Genomic DNA, 20,504 nt, shown 5'->3' with positions numbered 1-20,504 from the left:
CTTGCTGCCAACTTCTGATAAAAAGCATATACACAATCACCTAAGACGGGAGTGCCACTTAATATTTTTTCCAAGTGTTTAAATATTACCACTTAGTGGTGATTACCTCTTTGCATATTTGTAAGAAAACGAATGAAATGTATTACTGGGTTATTAAGCCACATTTTGTTATAAGGGATGTAAATAAATTTCATATTTTAGTCTGCCAATTATGTTACTTCTCTCCAGCTGCTGAATATAATTAATTAAAACTGTAATGCATCTGTGATCAAAGTTTATATTAATATTTAGGTTATTAAAGTATAGAGAGAAAATGATTTTCCACAGAAGACATTTATACTTAGTAAATTAAATAATTCCCATTTTACACTAGGAGAGGGAAAAAAGTAGAAAATAACTTGGAGATTTCTAACATGAGCAACTCGGAGGATGAATTCACATAATTAGAAATACATTAATAGTTGTGGGGGATTATTTGCAAAAAGAACTGCAGTAATTTCCTCTCTCTCTTCATGTCCGTGAGCATTTCCCTTCCACTCCTGGCTTGCCCGTGTGACTCACTTTGGTTAATGGAACCATAGCAAGTGTAACACAAGCAAAGACTTGCAAAGTGTGCATTGGTCTTGGATGCTCTATAATCACGAGATGTGAATGAGCCCAGGCTAACCTGCTGGATGATGTGGGACACATGGCCAAGTCATCTTCTTCCTTACCTGCCACAGAGCCAACAATCAGACATGTGAATGAGGCCATCAGGACAAGCCAAGCTCCGGCAAGCTTACCTAGACCAGATGAACAGCCTGCCAAATAGTAAACAAGTATAAATATTTATCCTTTTTAAAATTATCTTTTAAGTAACTATGTTTGGGGTGATTTGATTTGTAGCGGAAGTGAAATGTAATCAAAGGTATCATCTTTAAATACTGTGTTTTTAGAGAAAAAAAGAATTTAATAGCTCTGTTCCATTCCCATTACAATTTACTGAAAGAGGGGTGTACATGCATTGTCTCTACTTCCTTTCTCCTAAATATCTTTAAACTCCAATTGGATTTCTACCTGCTCCAATCTCCTGAACCTGCTTCTAGAACACCAAACTCTCCTAGCCCCCCACTCTTGTCCCTTCCAGTCTCCTTTCTGACTCTGCTACTCCTTCCCAGTTTCTAAAAGATTGAGCTTCTGGGTCTTCTTCTCTATTTTACATGATTTCTCTGCATAATTCAACCTGTTCCATGGCTTTCAATGCCACCTGTACATTCATGGCTCCCATATTCACATCTCCAACCCTGCCCTCCCTTCTGAATGCCAGATTCCAATAGCCAGCTACCTCCCAGACATCTTCAGACGGATATCAAACTCAGCGGCTTCGAAAATAGGACTCCTGATAGCCCACCCTAGTCTTCTAACATTCTTTTCCCATAGCTTTCCTAATATTAATATATCAGTTACTGGCATCTCCAGCCATCCAGTTGGCCAGACAATAGGATAGAATTTGTCCTCAATTTTCCCCTTTCTCTCTCCCTTTAAGTACAATCTATTAACAAATTGTGTTAGTTCAATCCCCCAAATACATGTGCATCCTCTTCTCTCCACCTCCTAATATATTAGCTTGAAACACTGTCAATTGTTTTCTAAGCTAGTACAGTTTACTTTAAAATGGGTCTTGTTTCTACCCTTGCTCTGCCATAGTCTATTCTCTAGACAGCAGCCAAAATGATCATTTAAAAACATTCAGCTCAAATGAGATCATACCATTACCTTGCTTAAATCCTCCAGTGACTTTAGATTGCACCACAAATAAAGGACCAACTCTTTACTGTCTAATCAAGCCTCTGCCCACCTCTCTGTGGCAGACTTTTCGACTGGAATGTAGAATTTCATGAACACGGTTTTGATTATTTGCTTGTTGGCAATAGTCAATTCAGTAAGTATTAAATAAGTGATTGGACAATCATAAAATGAATAAATGGCTATGTTGGCACTTGTGTTCTAAATATTATAATTTCCTTAGATATTTTAATGTATGAAAAATATATGAAATGCATATGCTTTAACAATTAGTAAACATAAGGACTGCCATCCTTGAAACTTTGTGGTGATTATCATATGTAAGCTGATCAGCAGATACCTACATGGAATTGAGTTCCCTAATCTTAATAGGAGTAATGAAATCCTGGAGTGATAAAATATTAGTGAAATATTCCTTGTTTCTATTTTTCTTTTTCTTTTTTTTTTTTTTGACCATGTGGCATGCAGGATCTTGGTTCCCCAACCAAGGCTCACACCAAGGCTCCAATTTGATTTATTGCAAAATGGAAAGCTACAGAAGAGCTAAAAATGTGTTGTGAATATATACAAAGCAGTATATATGTGCGTGCACACACACACACAGAAGTTAAGCCTAAAGTTACTGTACATAATCTTTATGTGATTATGAGAAATTCATCTCTATATGAAAGCCACTCTGGAACATCCCCACACTTCACACACTCACAGAATATTGCTTGTTACTGCACCTCTGGCTTGTTGCCCCTCGTGTGTTGTCAGGTAAGTCTAGGAGATCACAGTGCCTGGCAGCTCCAGGAGCAGTGGGAGATGTATTTATGGTTCCTACTCTAGTAGCTTTGCTACTGTGGGGAAGGATGCGATTCATGTCCTTCCTGCACTTCATGTGAAGGCAGAGTCTTTGCGAGTGTGCCAGTGCTTGCCTTTGTCCTCATTCTGCTGGTAGAGCATTACAGTATGGGGGAGTCCCACCGCAGCTCCACGAAACACATTCATTAGTCTTGGTGCTTCCCCCCAAACACACATTGTGCTTGCTGATGCACAAGCTGTGCCAGCTTGATCCATTTTGATTTTTAACTGAAATAATTCTCTCCCTTCCAGCCTCTGCCAAGTGTGGAGAGGAGAGCCAAGTGCCCTCCTCAGAGTCAGCCTCTCACAGTTGTCTCAGACAGGTTCAAGTGTTGGAGTCCTCAGGTACCTAGTTGAACGCCATCAAAACAGCCAGCCTGGGTGTTTCAAACAGAGGCAGGTTTGGGGAATGGCAGGGGGGATACATGATTTATTTAAACAGGATGAAAATTAGCCCTGGTATGTGTGGATTTCAAGGGAAGTCTTGCTGTGTAGTAGTCACTTAGGTTGGCGTCATCACCCCAGCCTCAAAAACTTGGGGATTCATTTCAGAATTGCCACACCCATTCAACACCATTCTTTTTTTTTTTTTAATTAGTTTATTTTCTACTTTTTAACTTGACAATATTGTATTTGTTTTGCCATACATTGACATGAATCCACCATGGGTGTACGTGTGTTCCCCTTCCAGAACCCCCCTCCCACCTCCCTTCCCATCCCATCCATCCGGGTCATCCTAGTGCTCCAGCCCCGAGCACCCTGTATCATGCATTGAACCTGGACTGGCGATTCGTTTTGCATATGATAATTCACATGCTTCCATGCCATTATCCCATATCATCCTGCCCTCGCCCTCTCCCATAGAGTCCATAATACTGTTCTATTTATCTGTGTCTCTTTTGATGTCTCGCATTCAGGGTTATCTTTACCGATTGACTAAATACCATATATATGTGTTAGTATACCGTATTGGTGTTTTTCTTTCCGGCTTACTTCACCCTGTATAATAGGCTCCAGCTTCATCCACCTCATTAGAACTGATTTGAATGTATTCTTTTTAATGGCTGAGTAATATTCCATTGTGTATATGTACCACAGCTTTCTTATCTATTCATCTGCTGATGGGCATCTAGGCTGCTTCCATGTCCTGGCTATTGTAAACAGTCAACACCATTCTTAACCAGCTTGACCATTGCCGGTTATTTTCCAAATTTCTAGGAGAAGGCAATGGCACCCCACTCCAGTACTCTTGCCTGGAAAATCCCATGGACGGAGGAGCCTGGCAGGCTGCAGTCCATGGGGTCGCTGAGACTAAGAATCGTGTCTGACTCTTAGTGACTTCACTTTCACTTTTCAGTTTTATGCATTGGAGAAGGAAATGGCAACCCACTCCAGTGTTTTTGCCTGGAGAATCCCAGGGACAAGAATCCCAGGGACAGGGGAGCCTGGTGGGCTGCCGTCTATGGGGTTGCACAGAGTCAGACACAACTGAAGTGACTTAGCAGCAGCAGCAGCAGAATAGGCTGTGGACTCTCCTGGTAGCTCAGAATACCCACTCCAGTATTGTTGGGCTTCCCTGGTGGCTCAGACAGTAAAGAATTAGCCTGCAATGCAGGAGACCTGGGTTCAACCCCTGGATTGGGAAGATCCCCAACCCAGGGGAGGGCATGGCAACCCACTCCAGGATTCCTGCCTGGAGAATCCCCATGGACAAAGGAGCCTGGTGGGCTACAGTCTATGGGGTCGCAAAGAGTCGGTCACGACTGCTTGACTAAGCACAGCACAGAACAGGCTGTACCTATTGGACTTGTGTCATTTCTTTGGACTTCCCAGCATCTGAACACTATTGGGAAAGTCCTCCCCGTGAATCTGGGTGGGAGGCAAAGATAGGCTCTTGCTAGAGGACTTGACCTTGCTAATCCTTTCTGAGCCTCCTCTGCAGCTGGGACAGAGGCAGATCAGGACAGGGGTGACGGGGGTTACCCTCTAGTGGTGGTCAGGACTATGTAGGAGAGGGGTGTACTCCCCAGAACCAGTTCTGAGACATCATTTTGGGCATGACTTCTGTTGCTCAGACATCTCCTTAGGTCTGATACGATTTATAATAATAGAAGTAGTAAGCAACGTGTCTACAGCAAACTGGTTAACTCATACACTTGTTATTACTAAAACACAAAACAAAACAAACACTATAACCATTGCTGCATAAAAATTACCTCCCAAGCTACAAATGCTTACCACCTTTGTTCCAGAAAGCTCACTTCTAGGAATGTGTCCTGCGGATATATTTTTGTGCAAGTGAAAAGATGAAACGAGAGATGTGTGGTATTGTCTGTTAGAGTGAAAGAGGAAAACCACCACCCACATGTCCCACCAAAGGGGTCCACTTAAATAATATCCCACAAACACCCACTGGATTATGAGACATCTATAAAAAAGTATGAAAAAAAATGAAAGTGAAGTTGCTCAGTCGTGTCCAACTCTCTGCGACCCTATGGACTGTAGCCCGCTAGGCTCCTCCATCCATGGGATTTTCCAGGCAAGAATACTGGAGTGGGTTGCCATTTCCTTCTCCAGAGGATCTTCCAAACCCAGGGATTGAACTCGGGTCTCTCACATTGCGGGCAGACTCTCTACCGTCTGAGACACCAAACGAGGGAATCCCTCGTTTCCTGGATTTTTTCCTGAAAAAAAGTCTGAGGAAAGCATTTTATATGTTGAAACGAAAAGATCTATTTCAATATAATTAAGAATGGATTACTTGAGCCCATTCTTAAGTTTAAAAAACCAAAATGTATTAATGAATGCATAGAATGCTAGGTTCTGTGTATGAAAAGGAAAAAACATAGGAACCTATGTTTGTAACTGCTCATATAATACTGACACTTTGGGATACACAAGACATTATTGATATTTATTCAGAGGGCAGTGAGGATGAAGTGGGAATAAGGTAGTGAGGGTCTTTTCACTGGCTGTGTAAATTTTTCATTTTTTGACAATATGAAAGTATTACCTATGTAAAAGTGACTAAATTAAAATAAAAACAATGCAGTCAACACTTTTTTTGTAACATAACTGCGTGCTTTATTGAGAATACACAGTAAAGCAGTAATATAATACAATAGTAAGGCATATATTTGGTGAAGTCTGATATGTTGTGAAAATGCAGTAAAACTGAAGTTTTAAAAAAATAATTAGTAAATGTTACAGTGTTGGTGTTAAAACACAATATATTACGATACACAAGTAAGAACCCAGTACCTGAAAACAATGACATAACATGCCATGTGATGTTTATGTTTCAGTTACATTATGATTTACAGTTTACTACTCGGTGGTTATAGGGAACATGAAATAATGTTCAAATTAATGCATAAAATGTAGCAATAAAGCTCTCAGTTTTTATTCAAATATTTTGAGACTCACTCCAGAACTAATGTCTAAAAGATAAAATAAAACAAAAAAGATTAAAATCAAGCACTCTATTTACCTCTGATTTTAGAATGAAACTTAAACTTCTTAGTAGGAAGTAAAGTAACCCTTTGTTTTAAATCATGGTTAAAAAAAAAAAAACATAAAACCTCAGGTAAAGAAAAAGTCCAGCATCACATAAAGGAAAAAAAAAATGGAAGACTAAAATCAAATCTTCATGTCATTTGTTACCTTAGAGCTTTGGGTTTTCTTTTGGAAATTATAAAGAAAAAAGAAAATGGAGGAAAATGTTCACACAATGGACAGGTGGTGAAGCTGTGAAATCAGGTGTGCACAATTATTAGGAACACCCCAAAACCAAAGTGAGGTAGAAATAGCATGAGAAGCCATGTTTGATGTTAATTATCATTAGTAAAATAAGGAACAAAACCCACTCTCCAAAAGTTAATTACACTTGATGTAAGAGGTAACACATTTGCAAAATGATAGATCACAAGGTGATTTCTATTGAATGGATGATAAAAAGGAGTGAAAGACTAATAAGACAAAATGAAAGAGTAAAGCTTTTTTCCTACCAGTTAGTCCTCTTGACTGTTCTTCTTTTTGAACGATTTCTGTTTACTTACATATATTTAACCTGCCTAATCCACCAAAAAGGGGTTTGGAGTACCTCTTGGAACGTTTGAATCCATTTGTGTTCCCACTCAACAAATCTGCCTGGAGTTACTTGTATAGAAATGCCAAGCAGGAACGCAGGGGTCCTGGGCATCTAGGTGGGTATTTAACAGTGTTATAATGTGATGGGGCAACTGTCTTCCACATTTTCACAAGGGTTATTTTAAATTAAGTCTTGTTGCATTTACAAACTCATTGCAATGGGAAAAAAAAAATCTTACAAAACTGGAAAACCAAGACACCCACTGCTGTTTGACTGTGAGAAAATAACTACGTTGTAATTATAAAGTTCTCTCTGTAAGGTTATGAACAGTCATCCCATCCTTTACGTCAAGAGTGGTCTGCTCTCTCTGAGGGAATCTACAGCCCTCCTGCCTGGGAGATAAAAATGCCTTCAGATGCTCTTTCATCAAAGCATCACTAACTCTAAACCGTGGCATTGTCAGCAGCAGGAAGCTGAATGTATCAACTAGTGGATTACTCTGACATAAGTCCTGTGTATTCATTCATATGTCCCTTAAAAAAATTCAATACTCTAGTTGCCAGTGGAAAGTTCAAAATGAGAAACATCTGGAACCCTAGACCATGGTTTAGTGGTTTCCTTCTGGCTTCAGGCTCCAGGGAGGATTCATTCTAGACCAAGCAGGTGAGCCTGGATGATGAGAAGCAATTTCTTTCCATTAGGAAGTGGCAAGAACATTTGAACGAGAAATTTTAAACATCTCTTGAAATTTATATTTACCTATATACCTACAGTGCTTACATACTGATAGACATATAGATGTGTAAAACGAAAACCCATGGCCAGTCCCACTCAGTCAACAATTCCAAACAGAGCTATGTGAAGTAGTCATTTGGTGGTCTTAGAGGAAGTCCTATCTTTAATATGCAAGAAAAGAAAACAAAAATCCATGAATTCCATATGGATACCACACTAAAAGGATGCAAAACAATGCGCTGCCTCAGTTTGTGTTTGTGTGTTTGTGTGTGTGTGTGTGTGTGTATGTAGGTATGTGTTTGTTTTTAGGGGTTTTTATAAACAACTTTTTTTTTTTATAAAGCACACATTAGTTTACAATCTTTCTTTATAACTGTTATAAATTTTTAAACAACCCAAAATGCGTTCCATATAAAGAAATGGCAAGTTATTTAGCTATCAAGATTTTACATGTAGTTTTCTTATAACTTTTTTGTACAATTGCATAGACGTGTAAAACCTGCCATTGTTAACAAAACAATAACAGACTTAGAAACTACTGAAATCTACAGTATAGTACCACTACCCTTCACAAAAATATAGATTTGTTTTTTCTTGTAAACTCTTACTGTCTAATCCTCTTGGTTGTATGAATATTATAAAAACCATGCGGGAATCAGGAGTTGTAAAACATTTATTCTGCCCCTTCTTCGTCTGTCATAACTGAAACTAAGGACTCCATCGCTCTGCCCAAATCATCTGCCAAGTGGAAAAGGCTTCCTACATTGTGTCCTGGAAAACAAAGAGAGAGAGAGAGACTTGATGCAAGGTGCAGACATCATCACCCCAACTCTTTGCCGCTGTGGAAATCATCCCCTGTTTCTAGGTGAAGACAACACAGACGCTGCATCGAGGGGGATACGCAACAGGGCTTGGTTTTTCACCAGTGTTCCAGGAAGAAGCAAAGCCTTGTTAATGAAGCCATTCCACATTGTTAGTATCAGCCTCCTTTCAGGGATCAGGCTTTTAGCATCATAGAAATGGCAAAAGTCCAACACTATACTCCTCTTCCCCGTGTAGATATATATCAGAAGGATTCCATGGATAAACGCAAGATTCCTGTTTAAGAGGAATAATTCATGATGGCATGTATCTTTTCCACCTTGTTGCGGGAGAATATTTACTATGTACTTGTATTTAAAAGAAAAGTTGTTTTTACTATCAAACCGCCACCACCCTAACGATCACCACCACCACCACTCGACTACCATCACCATGACGTGAAGTCTTCATCTCAAGGCTGTGACAAGCTGTTGGCTCACATCTAAGGCTACGGTGGAGGTGACTGTTTTCTCTCTGTTCTTACTTGAATTGAAAGATAAACTCTTGACCTTTTTATGCACTACTAACATTTGAATTAGGAAGCTTCAGGGAAAAAAAATCACTTTTGATTCCAAATTATTTGAGAGCCTAATTAGACTATGACCCACATGTGTAGCATGCGTTTGGGTATCCTGTGAATTCATTTTTGATCTCCTCCTAAATGAGGGTTAAAGAAGAGCCTTTTAATAATAATATGACATGACCTAGCATTAATCCCCCAGCATGGAGCATAAAGGCAGCCCAATGTCTCTGGGTACTTTGTGGTGAAACTCAGATCTCGAGTAAGATAATTTGAGACATACTTTATGACTTGCCTTTTCATGTATGTCCCATAGTTTTATACGGCTAATTTTAATTCTTGGACATTATTAAATCATTATACTATTCAAGTACTGCCTTTGAAAGGAAAAATGCTTTACTAGGCTATTACTACCTTGCCATGTATCAACTTTACAGATTCCCATAATAATTGTTAAAATCCCTATAAAAATTAAAGATAGACTAGGGCAGGCATTCTAGTCTAATATTTATTTCAAGAGACATATCGTTTTTAAATATACGAGAGGATCTGAAGAGGATTCATAGGCTGGCACTTAAACAGCCATGGCACTGGATCAAGTTAAGACTTATTAAAAGTTTAAGGCTGTGCAGCCATTTATATTATGGTGACCAAGTTTGTAAATCTCTTTGAGCTTTATTAGGGCAGAAAGTTTCAGTGAGGACTAATTGTGCTGTAAAAAAATTTACTCTGGATTTTGGTTGAGCGTATGTCCTCTGCATAGAGCAGGCCAACAGTTTGGCAGCCCTCAGTGAAGAACAAAAATCACCTTTGGGTTTTCTAAACCATAAAAACCACACAAAGACATAGTGAGTTCTTTGCTGTTCCTTGGAGCACAGATATCAACCTGATGCCAGCAGGTTACAGAACTTCCCTTGTGTCTCCTTTTGACTGCCCAGCAACTCTGGGAAAGCTGTACAATTATTCATGTGTGATTGAAAATAGATGGACTAACTGCAAATTTTAAATTGCTTGCAATCTTAACAACAGTCACTGAAACCAGTAAAAGCAAAACCCAAGATTCTTACAACCTGACACCTAAATATAATTCCAACCATTTCTCATGACCCACAGCTGCCTATAGTATAGTCCACCTGGTGGCTAGAAACATGTATTATGAAACAGGCCAGAGATCACTTTTTCCCCCATCAGCTGATTAACAATGATTTCAAAGGGCCTATTTTAGACTGTGTACCAGGAGATGTAGACTGCGGTTCAAGAGCTAGTCAAGACAAAGAAATGCATTTATAGATTAGATAGCCAGGTGGTGCTTTTCCTACTCAAAATGGTGTTCAGTTACTACCTGGAAGAAAAAGTCTTGGGTCTCTTAAGAGGCCTAAGTTCTAGGGGTATCTGCTGTTTACAAAGTTACCAGGTCAAGCAGAGGGTCATGGTTCTTAATACACTACACACACTCCCACAAAATGTTAGGTGACCGTTAACCTATCCAGATGGTTAAATGTTCACAAATGACCTCATGGCTGTCCAAAAAAATGAATGTATCTATATGATGCCTTTCATGACTGTGTTTACCTATACCCATTTCGCCAGAAAAACAATTCTCCAGTTTTCCATGGAGCTTTTCCTTCGAGCCAGAAAAAACAATTCTCTTGCTCGAAATACTGCCCTGAAGAATCATACACCGGAACCTGCTGGAGGCATAAAACCACACACAAGTAGGGACACAGAAAATAAAGGTTTGTATCCCACGTCTATTATCCATGTGTGGAAGGCAGCAGACTGGTGAGAGCCTTCATTTCACCTGACAGATTGTTCTAAAGCCAAAATGAAAATCTCGTAACTAGCAGCACTAGAGGCCCTGAAAAACAGGTGGGATTCAGACATCTGCGATGAGCTTCAGGCACAAGTAGACCGAAAAATTTGTCTATAGAAAGTACTCATTTCATCCATTCTTAAGCAAGGACTGTTGTCGAGAAAGGCACCGTGCATTTAACATTAGGCTAGCTGTATGTTTTTCCGAGTCGGCGCCAACTGTGACACGTTGAGTTGCACACGCCACCTCTGCCTCAGGGAGCTGTCTGCTGCAGTGATTGGAACTGAGAATTTCTGGCAGAGCCCCAAGACCTCAATAGCAATCTGGCACTCTGTTTTTTTTAAAAAACACCATTCCCAAAGAAATGGTGAGCATTCAACTGGCCAAAGGAACAGCCAGAATACCATGGTGAAATGTGCTTATCTTCTCTCCTTCCAGAATTTAATCTTGGAAAAAAATATCTGGTCTACTGTACCTTTGGGGGTTATTTTCATAACAATAAAAAACATCACTATTATTTTGATTCCCTGACTTCCTGGAAACTTGTCTGACTGTAATACACCTCAGGTAGTAGAGTTTCCTCATGCCGGTGGGACTTCCATTACATGTGCTGGTCTTTTCTAAAAGTCATTCATAAGAGACATATGTTCAGGGTGGTTAAAAACATACAGTGCAACTTTTTACCACAAGTTAAAATAAATTTTAAGGGGAACTTACCATCAGAGTGAACCCAAGAAGTCTCACATTAGAAGGCAAACAGTCAGGAGCATCAATACTTCACAGATTCAGGTTTCCTGTTTCTCCTCCCAGCCCACCACTCCCCTCCCTCAGACCCCACAAGCCTTGGAAGGGAGTACAGGTAGAAACACACTGGAGGATCATTCAGTCGATTAGACCTGCATGGCATGGCATTGGCAGAATTTCCAGTATGACTCCTTACATTTAAATGAATCAGTGGCTACTCTTGTCCATGCTGTTGCTAAGGATTCAGAACCCTCTCCTAAGGACTGCCCACCCATCCAGCCTGTCTCCCACCAGAGTGTATGCTATTGCCACCCATGGGAGAGCATTCCTTCTCGCTTCCTTCATACTCAACTCTTGGTAAGCACGATCTTGTTTCATTTGGGCTGTCACTCAACATGTCATTTCGTGAGGTAATTCAGTGTTGATAATATTCCGGGTAGTATGCAGAAGGAAGTGGCCTTTACTATTAAACCTCAAACCACATTCAGTGATAACACTGTACCTACCCTACCTATAAAAATGGAGAAGGCAATGGCACCCCACTCCAGTACTCTTGCCTGGAAAATTCCATGGACGGAGGAGCCTGGTGGGCTGCAGTCCATGGGGTCGCTAAGAGTCAGACATGACTGAGCGACTTCACTTTCACGCATTGGAGAAGGAAATGGCAGCCCACTCCAGTGTTCTTGCCTGGAGAATCCCAGGGATGGGGGAGCCTGGTAGGCTGCCGTCTATGGGGTAGCACAGAGTCGGACACGACTGAAGCGACTTAGCAACAGCAGCAGCTACCTATAAAAGGCATTAAAAAAGTCCCTCTAGACTCCAAAATTCACTTTTTATTCCTGACTGGGTGTGGGTCTATTTGGCTCCAGATGCCAAGTTAAAAACAAACAAACAAACTCCTCTAATGAGCAAGTTGAGATGTCATATGCTTTTCACACATCATTTTCTAAGTGGCAGTAAAGCACATAGTTAAGAGTGTGGCTCTGGACCCAGACTGCCTGCATTCAAATCCTGGCTCTGTCACCTTGGACACCCTGCTTACCCGTTTATTGACTCAGTTTCCTTATCTTTAAAACGGGGTTGATACAAGTACCTACCTCAGAGGCTTGTTGTGAAGATTACATAATGAAAAAGATGGCAAGTGCTTAGAAAATTCTTTGGCATACAGTAAGTGCTCGAAAAAAAAATGTTAGCTAAAGTGGGAAAGAGAGAGTGTAGGAACCAGGAAAAAGAAAATGAAAACAAAATGAAGTCATCCCAAAAGAATAAAAACCAAGGGCACTGGCAGAAAACACTAGGATCTTGGAAGTGGAAGGAAGCTTTATGACTCATCAACTATGTGCGAGGCTAAATGTATTGTGAAGATTTTGTTTGTGTTGCAAATGGCAACAGATGATGAACTTCAGGATTCCAACTTAGGGACTATGAAGGGTTGCCCTTTAAGAGAGTCCTGTTCCCCCAACCCTTGGTCCTGTTGTCATGGTGATGACAATGGCCATGAACATTTGAGGCATGTTCCTCATGAGCTGCAAGTGGAGAGGTGACTACCATCCTTACATGATGACACATGTAATACACACATGCGCGTGCACGCACACAATTCTTACACAGACACCAAACATAGAAAGCGGGATGAGACAGACAGAAGCCATGGCTGTGAGCCTGAATCTCACTAACCTCTCTCATTGGCTTCCCAGGGGTATTTCTTCCTTTAATAATAGAGAGAGGAAGAGGCAGAGATATCAGAAAGGAAAAAAAAACATGCATAAATACACAGTTTCATACCAATTTGCTTCTTTTACCAAACAAATGTTGAGATGACAATTCATTTATCCCCTTCTGGAAAAAAACAAAACAAAACAGAAACAAAAAACCCAAAAGACACATCCAGTCAAATAACCTTTACGTACACTTAAAATCGGTGTAAACAGATAACATGATCCAGGAGACATCACTCAGCGGATCCATAGAGCTCATGTGTTTAAGTGGATGAAAGCTGGCTCGGCAGGGAAACCTGACAAGCTGAGCATTGTTTTCAAGGGCAACTGTCAAATCTCAAGTTTACTAGCCAAAAATCTCAGAATCTCTTGATTGTCCACTTGACAAGCAACACACCAAACCATACGGAGTTGGTTTGGGGTGCCAAAAATCTGCACTGTGAAAGCAAGGTGGAACACTGCTTCTTAGAGCCTAGACCCCATCCTCTCGGGAGAACTTGTTCTGATAGGAGCCCAACATGTCTGTCACGGGACTGGGGGCATTGGAGAAAATGGAAACAAAGCCGGAAGGAGTTAAGTCCCACTATGGGCAAGCCATGGAGCATGATTCAGCAATGAGCCTTCACCTTCCACCTCATGATTCAGCAGATCCCAGGAGCCTGGAGGGTCAGCCACAGACCCCCCTGGCCTTGTTGGTTTTCTAGAATCTTATGTACATGCGGTTATGTGTTTTCGAAAAGCAGGCTGTGCTGAGAAAATTTTGCTATGCTAGTATTTACAACTGGACAGAAAACGAGGGACTGCTGATCGTACCTGGCACATCTCGGGCACGTAATCCCCTTTTTATCTCCAGGGTACCTCAAAGTGAAGTACTGGTTGTTAAACTTTGGCTTTAATAGTGGGATATTTCCTAAAACAATCTTCTCTGGAATCCAGTATGTAAAGCAAGATATAAGCAGAGCAGAGCCCCTCCTCCCAACACACCATGGTCAGTGGCTCCAAAAGGACCTACGACTCCGGGATTCTTTGTAGAGAGCAAAGAGGTCTGGAGTTACTCATCCAGAAGAAAGCTTTCAAAACTCAAGCCTAGGGTTGAACTTCTAGCATACAGGTAAAGGTTTTCTACGTATGACCTTCTCCTGCCTCTGGCTTCCTTCTGAATTTTCCTGAGTCAGCCCTTTCTTGGGGATACAAAAATGGCAGGCATGACGATGTAATATACATGGTCAAGGTATTCACGATGCTCTTCAAATCAGAAAAGAGAGAGAGACAAAAAAATACTGGCTCCACAGTTGTGGGTGTTTCCAGCAGTAGGACCATAGCAGACAATGGGAAAAAGGAAAAGGGGAAACAGCATCATCTTTGAGGGCCCAAACCCAGCGTGAATGAGTCATCTATTCTCCTTGACACCACTGGCAAAATGAAAAAGAAATCTTTTACTTCATGGTTATACTGTCTGGTGGTAGAATTAGCTCTCTTCCCCTATAAGACTATGGGCTCCTTGAAGGCAGGTCCACATGTTGCTCACCTACCTCTCGATCCCTGATCCCTCTGCTGTACCTTGACACTGTGGGTATTTGGTAACTGCCAGGTGAACTAAGGTAGGAAGGTCGCCACACTAGGTCATAGCCAAGAGTCCTTTGATGTTTTCGGACACTTGGCCTTGTTTGCTGTCCTTTAGCTTGGATGCCAAGGGCTGCTCACTGGTTCTGGCTTGTAACTTGGGTCTATTTTTCTATTTTTTAAATTTAAGTATAGTTGATTTACAATGTTGTGTTAGTTTCATGTATATAGTAAAGTGGTTCATATATATATATATGTATATGTATATGTATATGTATATGTATATGTATGTATGTATGTTGTGGTGGTTGTTCAGTCACTAAGTTGTGTCTGACTCTTTGCGACCCCACGGACTGTAACCTGCCAGGCTCCTCTGTCCATGGGATTTCCCAGGCAAGAATACTGGAGTGGGTTGCCATTTCCTTCTCCAGGTTATCTTCCTGATCCAGGGATGGAACACAAGTCTCCTTTGTCTCCTGCACTGCAGGTGGATTCTTTACTACTGAGCCACCTGGGAAGCTGTGTGTGTGTGTGTGTGTGTGTGTGTGTGTGTGTGTGTGTGTGTGTGTGTGTGTGTGTGTGTGTGTATCTCTCTATATATATCTATATATACAGTTATTTATTCTTTTTTGGGGGGTAAGTTTTTTTTAAAGAATTTTTTGATATGGACCATTTTTAAAGTTTTTATGGAATTTGTTACAATATTGCTTCTTTTTTATGTTTTGGATTTTTTTTTTTTTTTTTTTTTTTTTTGCCGCCAGTCATCTGAGATATTAGTTTCCCCGTCAGGGATCGAACCCATACCCCTTGCATTGGAAGATGAAGTCTTAACTGCTGGACCACCAGGGAAGTCCCTATATATTGTTTTTCTGATTCTTTTCCCACAGAAGTTATTACAAAATAATGAGTCTGGTTCCCTATGCTATACAGTAGGTCCTTGAGTTGGGCGTATTTTTAAAGACTTCAGAACCTTAGGAAGGTCAGGGTTGTTAGAAAGCAATGTGATTTAGTTCTGGAATGTAATTATAGTTACTAGAATGATAAAGGTTACAGATCTTGATTAATTCTTCACCAAGCCATACTCAGAGCTCAGGATCAACTGGTCACTGCTGAAGCTGCAGCGGATGCTTTGGATTGTTTCAGGCACCTCTTCAAAAGCCATGCTTTCTGTGAAATGGACCTCTCCAACTTACATGATCCCTAAGTTCTTTCAAAAACCCTCCCTCGTCACTTTGGGTCCTGGTGTGCCCATTAGTATAGTACAAAGGGAGGTCCGCTTTGTGTTTAAAAAGACTTAAAACACATGTTTTCTGCTTGTATCAGGAGTAGTTTCTATGCTGGCAAAACAGAGGCTCACTGGTTGTGTCATTAAAAAAATCTTTACCAATAAATCAAGTACCAGATAAAAGTTGCATTGCAAAAACACATTCTTTGGAAATGAGTTTCCTTAGACCTTGGGTTAGGGGGTCCATCTGGCAATGTGGTATGCTGTCTGTCAGGAAATGAATCAAGAGAAAGGGGAAGTGTGTCGTGGAGTCCTGAGTCTAAATAAAGGGCTTGGTCAGGTCTGGAGAAGTCGCGTTTCCTCAGGCAGTGGGAACCCGAGATGATTGGCTGTAATTCATTGTTCAGAGTCACAGTCCCGGGATGTTTCTGTTTCTGGGTATCTTTATTAGCTTCTGTATCTCAATTCACTGACTGTTCTTAAAAGTTCAAGAAGAATGAGTCCCTTTTAAGGATCTCTGTTTCATTACAAGTGAAAGAAGACTGAAATGGCTATAGTTGATTGAAAATGCAGGGTCTTTGGTGAACATGGATATAAATGTATAAATCAATTCAGAGGCACAGTTTTGCTGAGCTGAAAGTTGATCAGCACTGAAATCTGTGACTGTACATACATCATGAGCAAGAGTGGACAACAATGTAATCATGTAAAGCTGGAGTTGGCAAAGTTGCTCTATAAAGGGCCAGACAGTAAGTATTTCAGGCTTTGCCAGTCACATGGTCTCTGGAGCAGCTCTTCAGCTCTGGCACAACTATCTGCTCTTGGAGTGAGAAAGCCTCCATAGACAATTTGTAAACGAGTGGGGGTGGCTGTGTTATGATGACAGCTTAGTTATAAAGGCAGGTAGTGAGCCAGATTTGGCCCACAGACTACAGTTCACTGACCCCTGATATAAAGGACCTTGGCTCCTTTCTGGAAGCTGAGAGGAAAGAGAAGGGGGCCACAAGGGGGCCCAGGACTAGGATGCTTCCATCCATCTGCAGGCTTTCTGTTGCTCTTCCATGAAAGAACCACAGACAAGGCTTGAATTGTAGGTTTTGCAGAGCTGTTGGGTTGCTAATTTAGAGGCATTTAACAGACTGTATGTGGGCTTATCTCGGAGGGGGAGTATGAGAGAGAGAAAGGATGGCATGGGCTGTTGGGGATAAAAATAATGTAGCACAGGTCAGCAGGTAAAAGATGATACAGGCAGCAGACAGACCTGACTAACAGTGCTGACTGCTTCCTGAGTTGTCTCACTGCACTAAGAACTTATCTGGGATCCTATCATTAATCTATATGGACAGTGACACCTCATTTTTACAGGGGCCAATACAAACCCAGACTAGGGAAGCATTTTCTTTCACGAATGCACATGCATCAAAAAAGCTCTTTGTTTGACTGCTAAATGATCAGAGATGTGTGGACAAATTGCTTCAAGAGTTGATATTAAAATGATGTTGTTCGTTCTAACCAGGTAGCATTCCTATAGAATGATGTTGGGGATTTAGAAATTGTCTTATGGTAGATAATGATTCTTATTACAGTAGAGTTCAACTCCTCCATTTATAGACCCAGGGAGAGATTATATAGGTAGATTAAATAGGTTAACTACAAATTGGCTAACATTCTGGGTTTAAAATACACCAAGGCCCTCAAGCTCCTCCAGTGGTTGTGAGTAACTAACCAGAGCTAGATATTCAACAGGAAAGATAGGATCACAAAGCTAAACATGCACACATTCTCAGTGTGAACTCCCTGCAGTTTAGAGCCACTCTGAGACGGGGTTGTGCTGACTATCACCTGATCACTAAGCGGAGGAGCAGGCAGCTCCCTTTATTAATTCGTAGAAGAGTTTAGCAAGGCCATCAAGATAAAAGCTGAAGCTCAACTGAAGGAGGCTCTTACCTCCTTTGGGTATTCAGGTACTTCTAGTGGAATGGTGAAGATTAGCTGATACCTGAAGAGTTACTGCTAAGTCAAAACTGTGGGAAAATGTAACAAAAAAGTTGTGAATTTAAAGTACACGCTCCCCTATTTATATGCTTTATATTTATGAAAAACATAATACTAAAAAGTCTTTTCCTCTGTGGGCAATTACCTAGCAGGGTTAAGGAAACCATGAGGTGGTATTTAATAGCAGTTTTCCACTAAATGTCAGACCTTTGGGTCTGACATCTGTTTTAAGTTATGCAAACAGCTGTCCAAGACAGCTGTAGCAAGCATGAACTTCACTTTTTGTAATACACCAATGGGAATGTGGATGGCAGACTTAGATGAAAAATCCAGCGTTCTCTAAGACACTAGCCAGGTCTTGGCAGAAACTTCCATGGTGAAACTTTTAAAACGTCACTTTTTCAAAAAATATATTCACCTGGGTCAGGAAAGCTGAGATCAGTTAGAGCAGTATTTTTTTTTTCTGGTGAAAATGCAATATTTAATTTTGTATGTCTGTTCTAATTTTTTCAATGCATGGATCTTGCTTGTTTCTTTATTAATATAAGACTGCAGTTGACCTTTAAACAACATGGGTCTGAACTGCGTGGGTCCACTTACACACAGATTGTTTTCAATAAATATAGTACCTGTATTTTAATTTTACAGATCTTTAAAATAAGTGTGGGGAATAGTGTGCTCGATTATGGATCATAGTATGTGGAACTAAAAGAACTAGACTTTGAGTCCTAATTCTACGCAAACTATTTCAGCTCCCTGCCCTTGGTTGAGTCATTCACCAGTTCCTTTGTTATTAGTGAAGCAGAGATAGCAGTATGAAGGTTTTTCAACTGCTAGGGAACAGTGTTTTTAAACCACTGGACCAGAAATCAATATAATGGGTTGCAACCAGCATTTTATTTTTAAATACATAAAACAGAAACAGTGTGAATTGTATGTAGTAAAGAAAGTATTGTCATGAAACTTTTGTTTCTGATCTTTGTGTGTATATGTGAGTACATACGTATATGTGTGGTATATATACAGGGGTACATACATATATGTGTGTACATACACACACAAATAACTTGTATCTTTACCCCAGTCTGAGAGGTAATATGTTTCTATTATGGATAATGATCAGAAAAGATCAAAAGCCATTGTTTTGAATATCAAAGATGCAAAAATGATCTTTCAAGGCCCTTCCAATTTGGGAGAGTCTCTAATCCTGAGACATTAAGAATCTCAAGATTTTTGACTTAATATCAATGTATCTACCAATTGTTAACATATTCCCACTAAATCTTACTATATATATCTATATCTATATCTATCTATATATATATATATACACACACACACACACACACATATATATGTATGTGTATGTATATATTATCCACTCTTTGAATATTAAAAAAAATGCCTTTAGTTAGAAATAAAGTATCCAAAAATCCACTTTTATAATTTTTATTTTTTTGGGTGAAGTAGCAAAGAATTGCTTTATTGCAGGGAGCCAAGCCAGGAGTCCAGGATAACTAGTGCTTAAAAGACCTGAACTCCTCCAAGGCTTTCAGCAAAAGGTTTATAAAGACAGGGTGAGGGAGGGGGTTTGTGTGTGTGATAAGCTCATGGACGTTCTTCTGATTGGTTGGTGGTGAGGTAATTGGGAGTCAGCATCATCAACCTTCTGGTTCCCACCTGTCTGGGATCTAGATGCTTGAAAAACCACTTTTTAGAATGCATTGATCATCAGCCTTTTTACAATGAGAAGCCATTTCATCCATTTAAATTTATGCACAGATAGGTGTGATACTGTGACATATAACAGGAAATATATATTTAGTCTTCATCCCTCTTCAAGGCACAATACTCTTAAAACCCTTGGAATTTCCTGCGGTCAGCAGCAGCAAAGTGTCTTTTGTTATGTGCTACTGAGGTGACTTTTGGATGGCTGCTGGTTGCCAGGGGAGCCAATCAAGTGATGAGAGAGTTGGAACTTTGAGTCCTACCCCCTGACCTCTAGGAAAAGGAGAGGACATGCCTGCGTGCTCAATCGCTTCAGTTGTGTCTGACTGTTTGCAACCCCATGGACTTTAGCCCGCCAGGCTCCTTTGTCCATGGAATTCTCCAGGCAAGCATACTGGAGTGGGTTGTCAAGCCCTCCTCGAGGGGATCTTCCCAACCCAGGGATCGAACCTGTGGCTTATGCACTGTAAGCAGATTGTTTACCACTGAGCCACCAGGGAGCTCAGAGGGGAGGGGCTGGAGGTTAACTTTAATCACCAATGGCCAATGATTTAATCAGTCACACCTATGTAATGAAGCCTCCACATAAACTGGAAAGAACAGGGTTTGGAGAGCTTCCTGGCTGGTGAACATGTGGAGACAAAGTGGGGAGAGTGGTGAGCTCAGGGAGGGCATGGAAGCTCCACCCCCTTTCCCCATGCCTTGCTCTATGCATCTCTTCCATCTGGCTGTTTCTGATTATATCTTTCTATCACTTACCCATGATCTAGTAAGGAAAATGTTTCTCTGAGTTCTGTGTGCTGCTCTGGCAAATTAATTGACCCAAAGAGCAGGTTGTTGGAATCTTTAGTGTATAGCCAGTGGGTCAGAAACCCAACAGA

At 40.7% G+C, this 20,504-nt stretch overlaps 1 protein-coding gene across 17 annotated transcripts in view; it reads right to left on the bottom strand.

Moving 5' to 3' along the window:
• Positions 1-5,690: 5,690 nt before the first annotated feature.
• Positions 5,691-20,504, bottom strand: part of DMD (dystrophin) — a 2,147,259-nt gene continuing 2,132,445 nt past the window's right edge. For 8 of the 17 annotated variants that reach the window (XM_081564322.1, XM_081564324.1, XM_081564332.1 and 5 more), the window contains one exon: positions 5,691-8,227. In XM_081564322.1, the coding sequence (XP_081420448.1) occupies positions 8,191-8,227 (37 nt within the window). In that variant the 3' untranslated portion in view covers positions 5,691-8,190. Of the gene's footprint in view, positions 8,228-13,067; positions 13,104-20,504 lie in introns of all 17 variants that reach the window. The other 9 variants (XM_081564318.1, XM_081564320.1, XM_081564321.1 and 6 more) reach the window with 2 other exon arrangements.

The sequence above is a fragment of the Giraffa tippelskirchi genome, chromosome X (genome assembly GCF_054371585.1).
Source record: "Giraffa tippelskirchi isolate mGirTip1 chromosome X, T2T-mGirTip1v1.2.pri, whole genome shotgun sequence".
Lineage (NCBI taxonomy): Eukaryota > Metazoa > Chordata > Mammalia > Artiodactyla > Giraffidae > Giraffa > Giraffa tippelskirchi.
Note: the sequence above shows the minus strand (reverse complement) of the source record. Positions and strands in the feature narration are given on the sequence as shown.